Raw genomic sequence first — 20,607 nt, 5'->3', positions numbered from 1 at the left:
AAATTGCATGATAAGCAAAAATAGACACTCTAGATAATTTTGATGAGAAAATCTAAATTGAGTGATAGTTTGCACACATATCTTAAACAGAGACATATGAAGAAGCCATTATCAAGTTCAGCTCAGAAGTTGGGGATATTTGGACACATAACACACTAATAAAAGCATGTGCCTCCAGAGAAGCCACGAGTCCCGTCTCATCAGCGACCACTGAAATGGATTTGAGGCATATTTGTTGGCCTTAACACAAGGAATAGAATTGTGGCCATAAATACCTTCATTTTATGATGGCAGACATATGATTAAAGCCTCAAAACAGGAAAAGATTCACTCTCCTCTGACAAGATCCGTTGCTATGGTGATGGTCTGCTCGGCCATGGCTGAGCGGCTTCAGGTGGCTTCAGTTTTGGAAAACAAACTAGGCCATGTTTGAACCACCTTGCTTACACAGCAACCGGACAAAAGAAAATCGCTTACATTAATTTAAGTGAATTATTCACCTAAAAATTCCATTGCTGTAAAATTTTCTATGTGATGAAGACTGAAATGTTTACCTCCAGCATGGAAATTTCTGAGCTCCAGGCTTCCACTTAACAACTGCATCTCCCATTTTAACTTCTTTAAAACAATGTTAGTGCCTGAAATGACCTTGTTTTCTCCCACTCCTTTTATCTAACTCTCTCTGTTAGAATATCATTTATTTGAGGGCAAAGATGCTATTTTGTTCATCACTATAGTCCTAGCATCTAAAACTGTGCCTGACATGTAATAGTCACTCAATAAATTTTAATTGACTGACACTGCCTGTTCTCATGATATCACTTTTTTATTTTATTTTATTTTGAGACAGGGTCCAGCTCTGTCACCCATGCTGGAGTGCAGTGACACAATCGTAGCTCACTGAAGCCTCACCTTCCTGGGCTCCACTGATCCTCCCGCTTTGGCTTCTGGAGTAGCTGAGACGAAAGGCATGTGCCAAATGCCAGGCTTTTTTTTTTTTTTTTCTTGAGATGGAGCTTTACTCTTGTTGACCAGGCTGGGTGCAGTGGCGCGATCTTGGCTCACTGCAACCTCCACCTCCCAGGTTCAACCGATTCTCCTGCCTCAGCCTCCCAAGTAGCTGGGAGGGACTACAAGCATGTGCCACCATGCCCAGCTAATTTTTTGTATTTTTGGTAGAGACGGGGTTTCTCCACCTTGGTCAGGCTGGTCTCGAACTCCCAACCTCAGGTGATCCAACCGCCTCAACCTCCCGAAGGGCTGGAATTACAGACATGAGCCAACATCCCCAGCCCCACTTTCTTATTTTAGAATTTTCAACAATACTCTTAAGAATGTAAGGTGATTGGAGATAATCCACTTTCTGTGGGCATTTGTTTCCTCATTTATAAAACAGGGGAAATTAATCTATACATTTCTTATCTATACTAAAATTTCATGACTCTATGTGTTCAAAGCTTACTTGAATTATAAAATATTCCTTTTCCACTTCATTCACTGTGTTTCTAATGAGCTCTTTTCTTATTTTCATGTACAATAATGTATGCATAGTTACAGCTCACAAAGTACTTTTGTTTCCATTATTTCCTTTGACACTTACTTCAAACTCCCGACCCATGATGGTACTTACTATTTCTGTTTTCTGGATAAGGATTATAAGCTCAGAGAGGGCATATGACTTGCTTCAATTCACCGTGCATCTCATTTCACTAAATGTGTCTGTTACAAATAAAAGTTGTTCATGTCAGTCGCAGTGGCTCACACGTGTAATCCCAGCACTTTGACAGGCTGAGGCAAGTGTATATCAAGGTCAGGAGATCGAGACCATCCTGGTCAACATGGTGAAACCTTGTCTCTATCAAGAATACAAAAATTAGCTGGGTGTGGTGGCGTGAGCCTGTAATCCCAGCCACCCAGAGGTTGAGACAGGAGAATTACTGGAACCCAGAGGTGGAGGTTGCAGTGAGCCGAGCTTGCGCCACTGCACTCCAACCTGGCCAAAGTGCAGGACTCTGTCTCAGAGAAAAAAGAAAAAGAAAAGAAAAAGAAAAAGTTGTTGGCTAATATTTTAATATTTGTGCAGTCATGATGTAGACCCAGGAATTTTAATAAATAATATTTTCCAAAATATGTTTTCAATAAATATTAGTCATCATATGTGTGATTTAAGGGAGTCTAACACTACTGCATGTTTAATACACAAAAGACCTACTGTATTCCTAGCACATGACCAAATCTACTCCCCCCACATCCCCCAGTAGCATCTAATATTTCTCCCATTCGACTTACTCCTTTGAGTGAAAGCATTGCCTCCAGAAAGCCTCTATAGTGGATAGGAATACAAAATAATCATAAGTATTTAGCTTCAAATCCCCATTGGACAATTTAATAGCTTTATAATTGTCAACAAGTCATGGGTCTCCTTTTTTGCATCAGCAAAGTGTATAAGAATAACTACTTCTTAAGAAAAATGTAATAATTAAATTAGACAACGTAAATTAGTGCTTAGTTTACAGTATATACTCAGCAAATGTGAATTCTTCCCCATTCTGTTACCTTGGAGGAATAACATATCAATCACACTTTAGCGAACAAGTCTTAAGGAAATACAGAGAGAGAAAGGAAAGATAAGATAGGTTTGGAATATGGTACTGGATATAGATTACTGAATAAGTAAATTATATATAGATATTAAATATTAATTCTATTAATTATTAATAGAATATTATTAATATTATTGATTATATTAATTATATATGAATAATATTAATGATGATTAATATTCATATTTTTGATAGAAGCAATGAAAACTGAATTTTAAGTATTCTTAGAACCAGAAAATTACACTTTAGCTCTAGATAAGAAAGGCTAGCATTTCTATGCAATCACTTTAACTGAATTTGTTTTCCTTCAACTTTGGATTTCTTATATGAGCATGTGGCTTCTGGGCATCATTTGACCCCTCCAACTTGTGAGCTGCTTATTTAGCACCCTTCTCGGTCTTAGGAAGTTAAAAGAGGGATTTTCTTTAGTTTAGTTCCAATCTAAAATCTAGGGTAAAACAAATAGGTATGGGGAAGGTTTGTAGTTGTTGTGTTGTGTTGTATTAATAGCCATGAGGAATAAGTCCTGGTTTGGAAACATATGAGTTTTGGGAAGAAGTTGCGAGTTAAAAAGGAGAAAAAAAATGAAACCCAAAACTAAGGAAGCATGACTGATATATAACATCTAAAAACCTGATTACATCATCTTTTAAAGTCCTGCAATCTCCACTCCACTCTGCAATCTCCAATTGCATAAACCCCCCGATTTAAACCTTCTTCGTAAATGATTTCTACAATTACATTGTATTCTTGGAATTTCAGCAAAATTTGAGTTCAATTATTTGTGCTTTCATATTCATCGAGAGGTATTTACTATATTCTCAGTTTCAGAAGGTTCTCTTATAGAAGATACATCGTGGAGGACGTATGCAGACAAAGAGCAAGGAAGAAAGCACCTACATATCAGCCTCCTCCTTTTATTCCACAGTACAGTCAGGACTGTGGCCAGTCTGATGAAAACCAAAAACAAGATTTTTTCCTTTCCTCTTCTTACCTTCTAGTCCACTCGACCCTTCCCACTCAGGAGCTCCATGTCCGCCCTTTCCTCTTCCCTACTTTACCACCCTCACCCCCACCCCACCCCCACCTCTCTCACATACACCCTCTCGGTGCCCTTAAGTCTTCACAATAAAAACAGAATGACATTTCCTTCCAGATAGGTAGCAATCCCCATTCTAAAGGAAATTGTTTATTTGCAAGGGCATGAGACTGGTTATCTTTAACCTAATAGTCTTACATTTTCATAGCACTTTGTGTACACTTTTTTTTTTTTTTTTAGCTTCACGAATGATCTTATAAATAACTAGTTGGAATTCCATAAGAACAATCCAGGAATACCTGATGCAGAGGACCTGGAAGCCTGGATTATGGATAGAAGGAAGACAGAAAGCCGAGTTCCTAGAACATAGTTCCAAGAGAACATAAGCTAATCTGGTGAAGGAAATATTGGCAGAGAGAAGTTTTGACCAAAAGCCAAAGGAGGGCGCTTACATCCCTTTAAGGCCAAAGGAAGATTAAACTCAATGGTTGAACTTTGAATAGAGGTAGAAGTGGAGGGGTGGGGAGAGAGGGAAGGAACATACTAAGACCTCCTATGTCACAGTTTGGCAAAGAGGGAAGGGAAGGGAAGGGGAGGGGAGGGGAGGAGTAGGGAGGGGAGGAAAGGAGAAAGAAAGGAGAACAGAAAAAGAAAAAGAAATTGTTGGGATGTGTGGCATTGTGTTATGAATATGTATTTTCAAGGCGGGAAGGATTTCCAGGGCTTAGAAAACACTAGAGAGAAGAAATCTTCACGTCTAAGCCTTACAGTGAGAAGTAGAAGAGATGACCAGAAAACGAAAATGAACTGGAACAAAAAATAAAATGCTTAATGCATTTGACATGTGCCAAGTTAAGTAGGCACATGAGACTGTCGTTTCCATTGCATAAACTTGCGCTGCCAAGTTTCCTCACACATGAATGTAAGTAGGTTGGACTTTAAGCTAACTGTGTGCTAACGGCTAGTGAATACAGTAAGGAAGGGAGGCAGGGAAAGGAGAAGGGGTAGGATGAGGACAGGGATGCTACTCTCCAGAAGCATCCCTTCCTTCTGTACAGGAAGTTCCCTTCAGTGGTAAAAATTAAGAGTAATCTCAGAGTAAGCAAACAACATCGCAAGAATCTCACCTAGAAGAGTCTTCAGCCAAACTGTGGTAGCGACTCTTTCACCCTTAGCTATGATAGGACGATGCAACTGGTTTCATCATGAAGAGCCTTAGGAAAGTTAGGAGTTCTTGATGAGGCTACCTAGCTGCGACTCTGGCAATTCTGAGGGAAGAAAGGCCCTTTGCAATAGTCTCTTCAGAACCCTTCAGAAAAGCAGGCAGTGGCGTTGATGATTAAGTTTGCATTTGGACTAAGAAATTAGCACACAGTACCCTTTCCAGTCTTGGATTCCCGTCAGCCCTACCTAAAGTCACAACAAATTATATCTCTATTGCACTTGCTATTAAAGAAGTCTGGAGTATTTTTGTTAAACCCAATTGCTGTTATCTCCTGAGAACTAGAAAGTGAACAGCCACGTTTATCCCCAGATCAAAGATCAGGAAACTCAGACAGAGACACACTGTTCAGATGAGGAGCCCAAGGTCACTGGTGAAGTTAGAAAGAGCTTGAAGCTGCAGGTAAGTCTTCGCGCCCCAGTTTTGAGCCGTGCCTCCTTAGCTGTCGCCAGACAGGCAGGCTATGGTAGCGAGAGAAATTTTCCCAGGGAGACTGTCCTAAAGGGCACCTTAGGTTCACGCTGCAGTCAGTGTTCAGGGCTCTTCCTCTCCAGTTTGAGGACAGGGTACTCCTTAGCAGGGGGGTGAGTAAAGACCTCGAGGGAGACTGGGGTCCCAGGCCCGCAACCGCCCCCGGGGATCCGCTCCGGATTGTGCAACGCAAGCCCTCCCAGCCTCCACTGGGGCTCCCTCATCTGTCAGGAGCCCAGAGCCTCTGCAGCGCGCCACCCCCGCTGAGAGCCGCTTCAAGAAACAGATCCTGCAGCATAATCTGCCAGGGCCCTGGCAACAGGAGCCGGTCCTTCAGGCAGCGAGCCGCGGGAGCAGAATCCTGGCGCCCCCGGCGCGCGGCCCTCACCGTGCCCACGCCGCTGCGCCCCAGCCAGCGGTGCTGGCCCTTTGGTCCCCCGCCCTTCTCTCTATTTCCTCCTCAGCCCCAGCAGCCGCCGGGCTGGCTGCAGAGGCCAAGCGGCCGCCGGCACCAGAGCGCAAGGGATTCCGCGGCACCACGTGTCCGAGCCGGGCTAAGGCGGGCGGAGCGGGTCGGGCCCGGCTCCCTGGGCCTGAGCGCAAACCAGCAGCGACGCGGGGTCCCGTCCGCACCGGCACCCGGCCCAGCCGGGGCCCTGTCTCCCGGGCGCACGTAGGTGCCTCCTCTTGGACAGCGCGATGGGGCCCTTCTGGGCAAGAAAGGGTAAGACTGGGGCGCCTATGCGGGCTCTGCTGTCAGTGCCCGCGGACATGGGTGGGTGACTGATGGGCTTGGGTCCAATGAGGGCAGTGATGGGGCGCTCCGGACCCCAGGACCACCCTTTCCAGCGCGGGAGGTATCCAGGGTGCTCGGCGATGCACAGAAGAAGGTCATGGAAAATGGGGAATCAAGGGCACTCTCAGCACATAGAGGCCAAGGGAAGGGCATTCCTGTTTGATTGGTTGTTGAGATGGTCAGGCTGGACTCCTGGTTGCAGCAAGCAAGATTGGCCAGGCCAATGTACAGGCCGTCGGTTTTGAATCTCCCTTTACTGGTTGTTCTCTGGAGTGGTTTTGGAAATGGTGGCTTTTGATAAGGAAAGTGCATTAAGAATAGGTGTTCTCCAGGAAGCCTTCACTGAGCTCTCCAAAGAGGGAGACAGTCCCAAGTCCCCAGAGGACACTTTTCAAGTTTCTACTTCCTGGAGAAACTTTCGTAAAGACTATTCCAGGTGAGAAAGGATGATCCATTTTCCATTAATGTGTTCTCGAAGGGCTGCATTGATGAGCTCAAAACCTCCTCATGGTGGGTGGCATCAACAGGTTTGGATTTAAAATAGAGGTAAATTCTACAGTAAAAGAGACCTGTAAGCTTAATTTAGTATGTGGAAAAAGATTCTGAATGAATCTTTTTAAATGAAAGAAGCTACTGCCGAAAATCGTTGCTTTTATCTTCCCCAGTGTCCAGCAGGTAGTGCTATCAAGGAAAACAGGAGACTCCACTGCTAGGTTCCTCTTGGGTCCTCTGGCCTTGACCCCAGAGCCTGTGCAGCAGAAGCAAAGGGCAGCTGTGACATCTGGATATCTCTTCTCAGAAAAGGCCACATTTCAACCCTACAGATCAGAATCTTCAACTTAAAATTTCTGCCAGATCAGATTCTTCAGTAGGCACATTTTAGGAATGTTTGCCTTTTCCTCCCCACGGGGTGCCCTTGGGGCAAAAGGAGTCAGGTATTCTTTACACCAAGTTTTCTCCACTTGTACATTTGGGAGAGCAGTAGCACCTGTCTCTGAGAGATGAGCCCAAGTGAAATCATTTTTTTTTTATATGCTTCAGATTTTAGAGCAGCAATGTATTATCATAGAGCAGATTTTGGTCACTTAATTTATTTTACAATAGCACTATTTTAATGCAGAATATATTTAAAGTACACTGTTCAATTCATAATGATCTGTACGTATTTAAATAATACTTTATTCACTTGATTTGTATGTAATAGTCTTTACAGTGATCTCATAATTGAAACTAAATAATTGTATGCATTCTTAAATGCTGATGCACTGAACAAAAAACAAAAAATGAGTCCAAAATTTATTTTTACAGATGATCTACTGAGCCTTGCAGAGAGTAAGTGAGTAATTTAGCCAGTGGCACACTTAGAACCAGCTGTCTCCTAATAGTCATTTTTTTTTTTTTTCATATTGTAGTAAGAGTAGGTAGAAGATAAGTTCAAAAGAGTAATACTGCAAACTAGTGGTTGACAAGGTTTGGAGACGGGATGAGGGTGAGAAGAGTGTGACACTAAAAGGGTAGCATGAAGGAGATCTTTGTGAGGATGGCATAGCTAAGTATCTTGATTTTGTGGTTACACAAGTCTACATATAAGATAAAATATCAGGCCTGGCGCGGTGGCTCGCGCCTGTAATCCCAGAACTTTGGGAGGCTGAGAAGGACAGGTTACTTGAGTCCAGTAGTTTGAGACCAGCCTGGGCAACATGGTGGGACCCCATCTCCACTAAAAATACAAAATATAAAAAAAGTAGGTGGATATGGCAGTAGGTGCCTGTAGTTCCAGCTACCCAGGAGGATGCGGCAGGAGGATTGCTGGAGCCCAGGGTGCAGGGAGCTGTGATAGCACCACTGCACTCCAGCCTAGGTAACAGAGAAAGACCTTGTATCAAAAATAAATTAATTAATTAAAGAAAAGAAAAAAATCATAGAGCTGTAAACAGACATTGCACCAATGTCGATTTCCTGACTTTGATATGATACTGTAGTTATATGATATAACTTTTGGGGAAAACTGGGTGAGGGGTGCGTAGGATCTCTCTCTACTATCTTTACAACTTCCTGTGAATCTATAAAAATTTCAAAATAAAGAAATTTCCTTTACAGTCATTTTGTAAGTATATTGAATTCCAACATTAGCCATTTTTCTGAATCTGAATGTATACAAAATATTGCATTTTACTATATATGCTATTTTAAGTAGGTAATACAAACTTAAAATACTTGTGGTACAAACTAACACCTGCACATAACTTTATCAATATTTAAAAGACCATACACACCATTAAGATGTAACTAATCATGCTAGAGTATCAAATAGCATCTTGGCAATAGATATTAATTTCAGTTTAGTTAATTTCTGTTTATTTAAAATTTTGGAAAACAAAGAGAAAGTGGTTTATTTAAGTAGTGCTTGTGCGAAAATAACAGCTGGTGTTTTTCTTTTCTTCTCTCTCTCTCTTTTTTTTTTTTTTTTGTCTGTGTAAAAATACTGAGGTTTTGAGTCTACAGTTGGTCTTTTCTCTTCTTCTTAGCAGGATGTTTTCTGTGGTTCAGGTGACAGAACCCAGCGATATGACCAAGCAGACATGATAGAGCGGATAGGATAGAAAAAAAAGAACAAAACTGATGTTCATAAAGATCTCTCATTGAGAGAAATTATGAAAATAAATTAAGTTATTTTAAATATCTGAACAGTCTTTTGTGGATGTTCAGAGCCACCGTCACCAACATTAGGGTGTTTTTTCTTTGGGGTTGGCCACCAATGGCAGAAGTCCCAGAATATCTAAATGTATCCCCAAAGGAAGCAGGGAACTAAAGCTTCCGTGGTCTTGTAGACTGACAGCAGGTGCTGGCAAAGGAAAGAAAGGTTCCTGTGTACATACTTCTGACAAAAGAAATACTCTTTTGCATGGGAGAAGGCAGTATTTCCAGAACTTCAGTTTTTCTAGTATACGTCACAATTTTTATCATCTCTGAATATGAATCATACTACTATTTACTTATTCTTACTTCAATTAACGTATTATTTTTTACTCGGACTTTATCAAAGGAATAATGCCCACCTATGAAATACCATGTTTCATATGTTAGTTATATTTCTCCTAATGTGTACAAATAAATACATATTACAGCTTTACAAAAGACATCCATGAACCACCTAAAATTATCTGTGTACCACCTAACGTATCAGGAAACACTGTACAATGACACAACCTTGGGAGGTGCTCCAGGGCCTGATGATGAGGGAAAGCCTAGCTATATAGGGTAAGCAGAGAAAATATTAAATTAAAAATTTACCTCTAGATTATTTTTCCTATATGGTCTTGTGAATTGTCAAAATATAGTTAGAATTAGTACTTCCAGTGTTAGAACAATCCATTTAATTATTGGGAAGATCCATTTATCCTTATATTGAGAGTAGATGTGAACTCACCAAATTACTTCTACTGTATCTCTGCTGTCACCCAACCAAACATTCTCTATAATAATTCCATGTGACACTTTGCCAGAAGCCTCATCAGAGTCCATATGCTCTGCCAATTCCAATCCTATCTGTAATAAGAAAAAAAAATCTAGACTTGGTCCAAGTAATTCTTAGAAGCTGAGGATGATCTCTGTCACTTTTTTCTTTTCTAAGCACCCAGAAACCAACATTTTATTAACTTGTGCCAAAATATTGTCCAATGTTTCATTTCAGTCTCATCAATCAGGTTTTACTGGCTTTCCCTTCTCTCTGGTTTTTGAAAATCAGAACTATATGCTTGGCTTCTATATTTCTAATAACTTGGAATCTAATGTTCAGGGTTCCTCATAGACATTAACAGTGGTACCATAATTCCATTTGTATGAGATGGAATTGTAAAGCCCAGTTCATAACTTGTTAAATGTCTTAAGAGAAGCTAGTGACATGACTTGACTTGAGCTTTATTCTCTTTTGCCAAGTTTTATTTTTTCCTTTTTAGTTTGGAAATAATTTTTACTTGACTGAGAAGCAAAAGAGTCACTAGACAGTTATGTGTTCTCTTATTCATCAGTATTAAATGAACTGTAACAAGTAGTGAGTTTATACTTTTCTTTTGCTTCTTACATAAAACATAAAGTGAATATTTTTCTATTTCTTATTATTTTTGTAAGTCATAGTTCAAAATTAGAGTTCAGTCTTCTTGAAACTGTGAACTGAAGATTTACCGTATCAAATGTTCTTGGGATCAGAACCTTAGATTATTCAGTTTTTTGCATTAATAGTAATGGTATTTATTATCATAATATTTAATTCAGCTTTTAAATTAACCAAACATCTTTATTTTATTTGAAAATGGTGGGATGTGAGAGAGATTACAAAATAAGAATATTCTGAATGACCTTCCAAGTAAAGATATGCAAGTAGAATACAGAAAGAGAAAGAAGTAAGAAATTATATATTTCTCTGAAAAGAAGGAATTAAATATGAATTTAATCTCGGAAGAGTACATATTTTCTTATTCCCTAAAGAAAACTGTGAACTTTTGATGACCCAACTAAAGACAGTTTCCTGACTTAAAACCCTAAAAATCAATTTAGGTTCAGCTTACTAACTGTGAGAGTTTTCTTCCCAAGGACAGAGCTGACATCTTTTGTAGTATAAATGAAGAATGGGTGGAAGGTAATATTAACCGGTTCTCTTCCTTCTTTCTTGATTTAACCTGTACCTGGAGAAACTCAATTCATAATTTCATCAATTTTGTACCATCAATACACACCAAATTAACTTTAAATGGTATGGAATGATAGTCTAAGTGAGTAGGAGCCATTAAACCTGATGACACTTAAATGCATTCATCACATTGATGTATGTGATGTATGTCTTTTAAAGGGCCATTATGTTTTTCTGTGAGAGAAGGGGTTTGAAAGTGTAAACTTTATATTACCTATATGAACATTCTTTAGTATCCATTTGGTTCTTAAAACATATTAAAATGGAAGGTGGCTATAATAAAGTTATTTTTAAATTTTAATCAAAGGTGAACATTTCCTGTAGCTCCCAAGAGTAAGGTTGTCGGGGGTGCTTTGTCCATGGTGCTGAAACGGGCTCTTCCTCAGTGACCTCACTACAGAATTAGGTACAGAAAGAAAAAAAAAATGGCATTTCTTCCAGTTAATGACTTACAGGAATACAAATACTGACTTTAAAAATTATCTGTTCTTCAGTTTTATAATCAGCATGCAAAGAGAATTTGCAGACATTACTAGTTTGTATATTTGAGTGATGTGCTTGTAGGAGGAATTGACAAATATTTGTTCTTACCCTATTTGAAGTACAGCTTGGAAATTTTTATCACTTTACTCCTACAATTTCTTTATTCATTAAATTAATAATATTTAATAGTTGTCAATTTCTATTTGTTTTCTAAAAACTCTTCAGTTTGTAATTTTTAGTCCCATAGTATTGCTTTCTCTCTGACTTTTATTACAGTAGATACTTTGGGCATTTTTCATATAATTTTAAATAAGAAAAATTATGTCTCTTCAAATAATGAGCCATTATTTCCATTACCATTTATATGTTTGCAGAATACTTATTATCCACAACAAATTGTCAAGAAATACTTAATGCATATAATTGTGAGGATTATGAAGAATTTTTATACATGGTCTTTGCCCCTGAGAAACCTTAAATATAATAATTACTGCATTTGCATAAAAAATAAAATAATAACAACACAAAGCAGTGTATATTACTAGAATTTAAGATCATTGAGGGACTGGACCTGTTTGATTTTTTTATAGATTTATCTCAAGTATGTAACACAGTTCCTAACTCATAGTGAGTGCACAAAAAGTATTTGTTAAATGCTTTAGAACATTAGTGAATGAATACGTGCAAAAAGAGCTACAATTGGTGGCACCAATCAGATGGTGTTGATTTACAGCTACCCACTTAAGAAGGAGTATGCATTGTCTAATTATAATGTTACAGAAATTGATATACATTTATCTGTTTTCCTCCATGCATTAAATTATGAAAAGCAAAAATAAGTCTAACATGTTTTAGGTGTATTAAATGTTAGGTATGTTTTAAGTGTTTTACACATGCCCTTCACTTATTGGTCACTACAATTATTACAATTTCCTTATTACAAATGAGGAAAATTAAGAGACTGTCTTAAATAACCCAGTCAGTAATTAGCAATTCAGAATAAAACTCAGCCTGTCTAATTCTGAGTTTTTAACTATTACTATGCCAAAACTCCAACCTATCCTTGAGCATTTAAGAGCTTTTATAATTTTCATGCCATCATGTAAATTCTAGCCCTTTAGGAATCTTTCCCTTGATCTCTTTATGGAAGATCTGTTACCTAAGCAACCTTGCTTTTCTAATTAACAGTAAAGAAGTCACTTTCATCCCTCTTTATAATAGCAAAAGGAAACTTTATTCATGGGAAAAAGCATAAAATCCCAGAACCAGAGCCATCCTTTGGGTTTATGTAGAAAGCGGAGGAAGAAAAATGACAGAGTGGGAAAAGAATAGATAGTCCTCTCTACCCTGTGCCCTAAGTTGAAAAAGTTTTGTAGGGACTCCACAAGTAGAGTGTTCTCCGCTACTTCTTTTTGAAGTGAAATAGCTGTGGCATGAGGTTTAGCCAAAGACTTTTGAAACAATGTTCCAGACAGAGGCTTATTTTTCAGTTTCCAACAAGACCAATAACAAACACCCTGAGCAAGACTGATAATGTTTTATACAATAATATTAAACTTATGTACAGATGTTTAATAAGCCCAGTATATAATTTCCTCACAGTATTTCCCAGTCTGATATTTCCTATCTTTATGTCACATTTTTGCAATCAAAACTTTTAAATCCAGCATCTATTATTTAGCTGTCACCACTAATCATCACTGAAGTTTGTCCAGAAAAGTTATCAATCATCTTGAATTTAACTCACTTATGATCACTTTTCATAAAGAAGTACAAAAAGAATAGATTTAGTAGCTTTGCTGTGTTAATCACATAAAATTCTTACCATTCTTAAATTTGCATCTGGACATCCAGCTTGAAACTTAAAAATGAAAGTTAACTAAGCGCAATAGTTCTGAAAACATTCCACGTACTGACAATACCTAAACACTTATTTTCCTTGTTGGAAAACACCAAAGACAACCTGATTTTCCTTGCTGAAATAATAATAAAGTTATGCATTAGGTGAAGTGTATTGGTTTATTCTCCCAGTAGTAATAAAGACATGTCTGAAACTGGGTAATTTATAAAGGAAAGAGGTTTAACTGACTCACAGTTCTGCATGGCTAGGGAGGCATCAGGAAACTTATAATCATAGTAGAAGAGGAGACAAACACATCCTTCTTCACATGGTGGCAGTAAGGAGAAGGGCAAAGCAAAAGGGGGGAAAGTTCCTTATAAAACCATCAGATCTTGTGAGAACACACTCACTATCATGAGAACGGTATGGAGGTAACTGCCCCCGTGATTAAATTACCTCCTACTCGATAACTCCCATGACATGTTGAGATTATGGGAACTACAATTTAAGATAGGATATAAGCAGTCGACACAGACCCAAACCCTATCATTCTTCCCCGACCCCTCCCGAATCTCATGTCCTCACATTTCAAATCACAATCATGACTTTCCAATAGTCCCCCAAAGTCTTAACTCATTCCAGCATTAACCCAAAAGTCCAAGTCCAAAGTCTCATCTGAAACAAAGCAAGTCCCTTCTGCCTATGAGCCTGCAAAATTAAAAGCAAGATAGTTATTTCCCAGATACAATGGGGGTACAGGCATTGGACAAATAGACTCATTCCAAACAGGAGAAATTGACAAAAACAAAGGGGTTACAGGTCCCATCCAAGTTCAAAATCCAATATGGCAATCATTAAACCTTAAAGTTCCAAAATGCTCTCCTTTGACTTCACGTCTCACATCCAGGTCATGTTGATGCAAGAGGTGAGCTCCCATGATCTTGGGCAGCTCTGCCCCTGTGGCTTTGCATGAGAGAGCCCAACTCCTGGCTGCTTTCACAGCCTGGTGTTGTCTTTGGCTTTTCCAGGCACACAGTACAAGCTGTCAGTGGATCTACCATTCTGTGATCTGGAGGACAGTGGCCCTCTTCTCACAGTTCTACTAGGCAGTGCCTGCAACCCCACATTTTCCTTCCACACTGCCCTAACAGAGGTTTTCCATGAATGTTCCACCCCAGCAGCAAACCTCCATACATCCTCTGAAATCTATGTGGAGGTTCCCAAACCTCAGTTCTTGACTTCTGTGCACCCACAGGCTCAACACCATATGGAAACTGCCAAGGTTTGGGGCTTGCACCTTTTGAAGTCATGCCCAGAGCTGTGCCTTGACCCCTTTTAGCCATGGGTAGAACAGCTGGGATGCAGGACACCATGTCCTGAGGCTGAACACAGCAGGGGGGCCCTGGGCCTGGCCCACGAAACCATTTTTTCCTACTAGGTCTCTGGGTCTGAGATAGGAGGGACTGCTGCAAAGATCTCTGACATGCCCTGGAGATATTTTCCCCTTTGTCTTGGTGATTAACATTGGGCTCCTTGTTACTTGTGCAAATTTCTGCAGCTGCCTTGAATATCTCCCCAGAAAATGGGTTTTTCTTTCCTATTGCATCATCAGGCTGCAAATTTTCCAAACTTTTATGCTCTGCTTCCCCTTGAATGCTTTGCCACTTAGAAATTTCTTCCACCAGATACCCTAAATCGTCACTCTCAAGTTCAAAGTTTCACAGATCTCTAGGGCAGGGACAAAAATCCCACCGGTCTCTTTGCTAAAACACAGGAAGCGTGACCTTTACTCTAGGCCCCAAAAAGTCTCTCATCTCCATCTGAAACCACCTCAGCCTGTACTTAATTGTCTATATCATTATCAGTATTTTGGCCAAAGCCATTCAACAAGTCTCTAGGAAGCTGCAAACTTTCCCACATCTTCCTGTCTTCTGAGCCCTCCAAGTCTCTAGGAAGTTTAAAACTTTCCCACATTTTCCTGTCTTCTTCTGAGTCCTCCAAACTGTTTTAACCTCTGCCTGCTACCAATTTCCAAAGTTACTTTCACATTTTCAGGTATCCTCATAGCAGCACCCCACTCCTGGTACCAATTTACTGTATTAGTCCATTCTCATGCTGCTAATAAAGACACACCTGACACTAGGTAATTTATAAAGGAAAAAGGTTTAATTGACTCACAGTTTCAGATGGCTTGGGAAACCTCAGGAAACTTAAAATCATGGTGGAAGGGGAAGTAAGCATGTCCTTCTTCACATAGCAGCAGTAAGAAGTGCCAAGCAAAAAGGGGAAAAGCCCCTTATGAAACTATCAGATTTCATGAGAACTCACTCAGTATCACAGGAACAGCATAGAAGTAACAGACACCATGATTCAATTACCTCCCACCAGGCCCCTCCCATGACATGTGTGGTTTATGGGATTACAATTCAAGATGAGATTTGGGTGGGGACACAGCCAAACCATATCATGAAGTGACTGACATATTATTGATATACTTTCCAGTCCTGTATATATCAGTAAATATCTGGAGACTTGTAAATTAAATGATTGCTTGCTCCAAAATAGTTTTTTCCCAGTTATTGAATTATGTATACTGTTATCCAACTATTGTATATAAAAAGAAGAAAATAAACTTCATAATTTATAAACGCCCTAGGAGAAGGGATGAGATATCACATAAAACACCTTAAATTTCTTCTTAAAAATTTGAGATTACATAGCAATCCCTGCTTTACATTCCCTCTGTAAAATAAAAAACAATATTAAACATAATTTGAAATTAAATTTTCCCTATACTTTAAAATATATCATGTTAACACATGAATAAATTGCACTGCTAGGTTTTCTTTTTCTCTTTATGTCCTTAACTTTTTCTCATTATTTTTCATCCTATTATACTAAGCTTAATCTATATTTCACTGCCGTAAGTAATTTCTTTCTCCTTTTATACTAACTGCTTTTATGTATTTTACTTAAAATTTTGCACGCCAAGAAGTGAGAGGTGAAAACATTCAGACACACACTCTTGACTTCCTTAATGGACATTCACAAGAAGTGAAACATTTCTTTTCCTAGTGTCTCTAATATATGTTACAAATGAGATCAGGTAACATTAATGTGACCACAAACTTCCAGTTGCTCAAATTTACACATTCTTCGTGTTGCTTGTTTTACTAGCGCACAAGGGAAATACTATCTTCTGGGACTTTTTTCCCTCCATCAGGATATTTAAGCTGGAAGCTTTGTCAGACTGCATCAGTGTTCCCTGAGTAAGCAGGAATGCAAACTGCAATTTTAGCATTAGCATTCTACTTAGAACAAAGGGAGGTGCCCGGAAGCAGTACACACTAATGCAGAGCTTTCTGGCTTCCCTTTAAAGAGTAGACAGAGCCCTTTGACTCTTGGACTTATTTAAACAAGTCTCCAGTCCTTGACTCCAGAACTGAAGCCTTATATATTTCTTTCTATTTGGCCGAGCCAGTAATTTTTGATCACTTCTTCTTCCCAAGAGGTAAGTTTGCTTGCTGTGGTAAGGGAGGTATATTTGTTTTGCTAAGGGGTTATATTCTTGTCAAAGATTTGTCATAAAAATATTAAGGAAGATGTGGTTAACTAAATCACATTTTGTAATGTTGCTGATATTCCAAATAAGCCTAGTTTTGGAGTTACAAATGATCGGGAGAAAATTTAAGTTTTCAAGAGAGCATTTAAATAGCAAAGAATTTGTATTGTCTGACTTATGATTCCTGCAAAGAAATTGTAAATCATGTATTATAAAATTACTCCTACTTTGTCATTAGTGTAGAAAGCTGTTTTCCTTTTATCAAACTGTACGAAACTAATTTCTGTGGGTTCTTCACTCTGAGTCTCTCTGATCTGATTGACCAGGAGAGAGCTGCTAACTAGAGTAGCATGTCGCCGTTCCTACACTTGGCAGGTTGAGACAGTAGTTGAGCAAAGGAGTTTAAATTAGTTTCTATTTAGAGTTTATTCCAGATTATATAATAATTTTGTACTGCAGGCTTTGCTCTAGAATGTAAGTGAAAATTAATGCTCTTGATCTAGAATCATTTTAAATTGAATTAATTTGAATGTGATATGCTAGTTGTTTCGTGGTTGTACAAATTGAATACATCTGTAGTATATAAGAGTTTATACATGTTCTCCTGGTTGGGAGCTTTCACAGGTTAGGGTTGAAGTGCCATCTCTGCTCTTAAGTAAATGTGTTGTATTATTTATTGCTAAACTATCAAGTATGTACATTTTCAAAAATAGCTACCATGAAGGTAATGGTTTAGTTTACAACTTGGAGACTCTTGCAGGTGAAACTGGATTTAAATACAGCTATTTTTCTTATTGTCTCCAATACTATTTGGCATTAAGTGGGTACCAGTTAAACTCCCACCTCAGCAAAAGACAAAAGATTGTTGTCCAGTGCTCTAAAGGCAGTTTTATCTCTAGCAAGACTTATAATATTTTTTCAGTTCAGAAATCTATCCTGAAATGGTGGTAGTTACTGTTACTGTCAGAGTCATCTCATTCCTAATAACACAGAGAGCTGTCTTACTTGTGCTGTCCTTAATTCCTCACACCTAGCTGATGTCCCAAACCTCACCTTATTTGAGGTCACTTAGGTGTAATAGCAAAGCAATTACATAAGAATAATGCCATTACTGTACGGACAAACTAAGAGCAATGTTTTCCAACCTAACCTTAACTGCACATTGGAAGATGTTACAGGAAAGGGGTCCTGATCCAGACTCCAAGGGAGAGTTTTTGGATCTTGCACAGGAAAGAATTCAAGACGAATTCATAGAGTAAAATGAAAGCCAGTTTATTAGAGAAGTAAAGAAACAAAGGAATGGCTACTCCATAGGCAGAGCAGCAGCATAAGCTACTCATTGGCTATTTTTATGGCTATTTCTTGATTACATGCTAAACAAGGGGTAGATTATTCATGAGTTTTCTGGGAAAGGGGTGTGCAATTCCCAGAACTTAGGGTTCCTCCCCGTTTTTAGACCATATAGGATGACTTCCTTATATTGCCATGGCATTTGTAAACTGTTATGGCCCTGATAGGAGTGTGTTTTAGCATGCTAATGAATTATAATTAGCACATAATGATCAGTAAGGATGACCAGAGGTCACTTTCATGGCCATCTTGGTTTTGGTGGGTTTAGACCAGTTTCTTTACCGCATCCTGTTTAATCAGCAAGGTCTTTGTGACCTGTACTTTGTGCCAACCTCCATCTTGTGACTTAAAATGTCTAACCTCCTGGGAATACAGCCCAATAGGTCTCAGTTCTATTTTACCCAGCCCCTGTTCAAGATGGAGTTGCTCTAGTTCAAACACCTCTGACAGAATCACATGGTGGGCTTCCTGCATCAGTATTTTTTTTTTTTTTTTTTTTTTGAGACGGAGTCTAGCTCTGTTGCCCAGGCTGGAGTGCAGTGGCCAGATCTCAGCTCACTGCAAGCTCCGCCTCCCGGGTTTACACCATTCTCCTGGCTCAGCCTCCCGAGTAGCTGGGACTACAGGCGCCTGCCACTTCGCCCGGCTAGGTTTTTTTTTTTTTTTTTTTTTTGTATTTTTTAGTGGAGACGGGGTTTCACCGTGTTAACCAGGATGGTCTCGATCTCCTGACCTTGTGATCCGCCCGTCTCGGCCTCCCAAAGTGCTGGGATTACAGGCTTGAGCCACCGCGCCCGGCCTGCATCAGTATTTTTTAAAGGTCTTTTGGTAATTCTAAGATTTATCAAGGTTGAGAATCTCTGCCTTAGAAAGAATTGTCTTTCTTCATGATTTTAAAAGTTATTTGAAACTGCTCTTGCACCCCATCCCCAGACAGCAATATCAGGTAGTACATTATTTATCTACTTATAAGACAAAGTGAGAAGTGGGGTCTCAAGGTTAACCTAACAATCTTGAGTTACGGGATATGACATAAAATTCATAGGGGTGCAAATGTGATGCTTTATCTAAATGCTAATATACTTGAGGTAAACTCTGGAAAAGTAAACTTTAAAAGGATGTGACTTTTAAAGTTTTACTTTTTTTTTTTACTTTAAATGTTACTTTTCCTTTTTTTTTTTTTTTTTTTTTTTTTTGAGGTGGAGTTTCACTCTTGTTGCCTAGGCTGGAGTGCAATGTCATGATCTCGGCTCACCACAACCTCGGCCTCCTGGGTTCAAGAGATTCTCCTGCCTCAGCCTCCCAAATACCTGGGATTACAGGCATGCACCACCATGCCCAGCTAATTTTATATTTTTAGTAGAGACTGGGTTTTTCCATGTTGGTCAGGGTGGTCTCGAACTCCTGACCTCAGGTAATCCACCCACCTCGGCCTGCCAAAGTGCTCAGATTACAGGCGTAAGCCACTGCTCCTGGACTTACTTTCCCATATCTAAATGTAATAAAGTTGTGCTTGAGTTATTCGGCAATGTTTATCACACTTCCGTCTCTGAGACCCATCTTAGTCTGAAGTTTGGAAAACACCTACTCCAGCCAGTTTGCTCAGGTAGAAAAAGTGGCTAGAATACTGCATTTATAGGGTGCTGAAAGAATTGAAGATATAATGCATGATAAAATCTAGCATAGTACCTGACATACAGAAGGTATTTAATATGTTAGTTTTCAGCTTCCTCCCTCGGCTTATTAATTTTAACATTAAAGTGTCTCAGGATAACCTTAAGGCAATGAGTAGAGAAAAACTATTATTTCCCATATATTATGATGGTTCATCTGTTGTTTCTTAAAAAGGATTAATTCAAAGCTTTGCCTGGAACATGAGGTATATTTTTTGCAATTTACTTCAAATAATTATATAAATTCAAAGTCATTTAAAAATCATGCAGAAAGTGTAAAGTTTATTAATTTGTCTAAATGTTAAAGAAAAAGAAATAACTAAAATATGTCCTTATTTTGGTCATTGGTAAATATACTGCAGAATGCATTTCAAATTATTTGAGTGTGTTCATATTTTTTAATTGAAAAGGTACCACAGGTTAACTTGTATGTATTACTTTTAAAGTACCTTAATTTTTTTTAGTTTTGTAAATGACTATTGTCACTTATTGGCACAAGTTCTTTAAAAGCCTCTCACAAATCTTAATACACGTGCATAACCCTCGCTTCTATGCAATAAACCAACTACAGATTTCTAACTCTTTTTTTCCTGTATCTTCCTTAACACACACACACACACACACACACACCCTGAAAGCCAGAGAGAGAGAAAAGAGAAATGGAGATTCAGAGACAGAGAGACAAAGAGCGAGCGAGAGATTTTTCCCACAACATATATTCCAAGATCTTAGCCAACGTAAGTGATCACAACTGACTACTGTGAAAGTAATCCAATAAATACCAAAGTATTTTAACAAGTAACAAATAACAAAGTGACATGTTCTTCATTATGCAGAAAATACCATTCCCTTTTGGGTGCCATGTCCATAGCTCAATT

General features: G+C 38.9%; 1 protein-coding gene across 3 annotated transcripts in view; it reads left to right on the top strand.

Moving 5' to 3' along the window:
• The first annotated feature begins 5,401 nt into the window (after positions 1 to 5,401).
• SYBU (syntabulin) overlaps positions 5,402 to 20,607 on the top strand; it is a 116,786-nt gene continuing 101,580 nt past the window's right edge. For all 3 annotated transcript variants that reach the window (XM_003903080.5, XM_017962249.3, XM_017962246.3), the window contains exon 1: positions 5,402 to 6,059. In XM_003903080.5, coding sequence (XP_003903129.2) covers positions 6,035 to 6,059 — 25 coding nt within the window. In that variant the 5' untranslated portion in view covers positions 5,402 to 6,034. The remainder of the gene's footprint in view (positions 6,060 to 20,607) is intronic.

The sequence above is a fragment of the Papio anubis genome, chromosome 8 (genome assembly GCF_008728515.1).
Source record: "Papio anubis isolate 15944 chromosome 8, Panubis1.0, whole genome shotgun sequence".
NCBI classification, from domain to species: domain Eukaryota; kingdom Metazoa; phylum Chordata; class Mammalia; order Primates; family Cercopithecidae; genus Papio; species Papio anubis.
The sequence above is the reverse complement of the archived record's forward strand: the minus strand, read 5'-3'. Positions and strand labels throughout refer to the sequence as shown.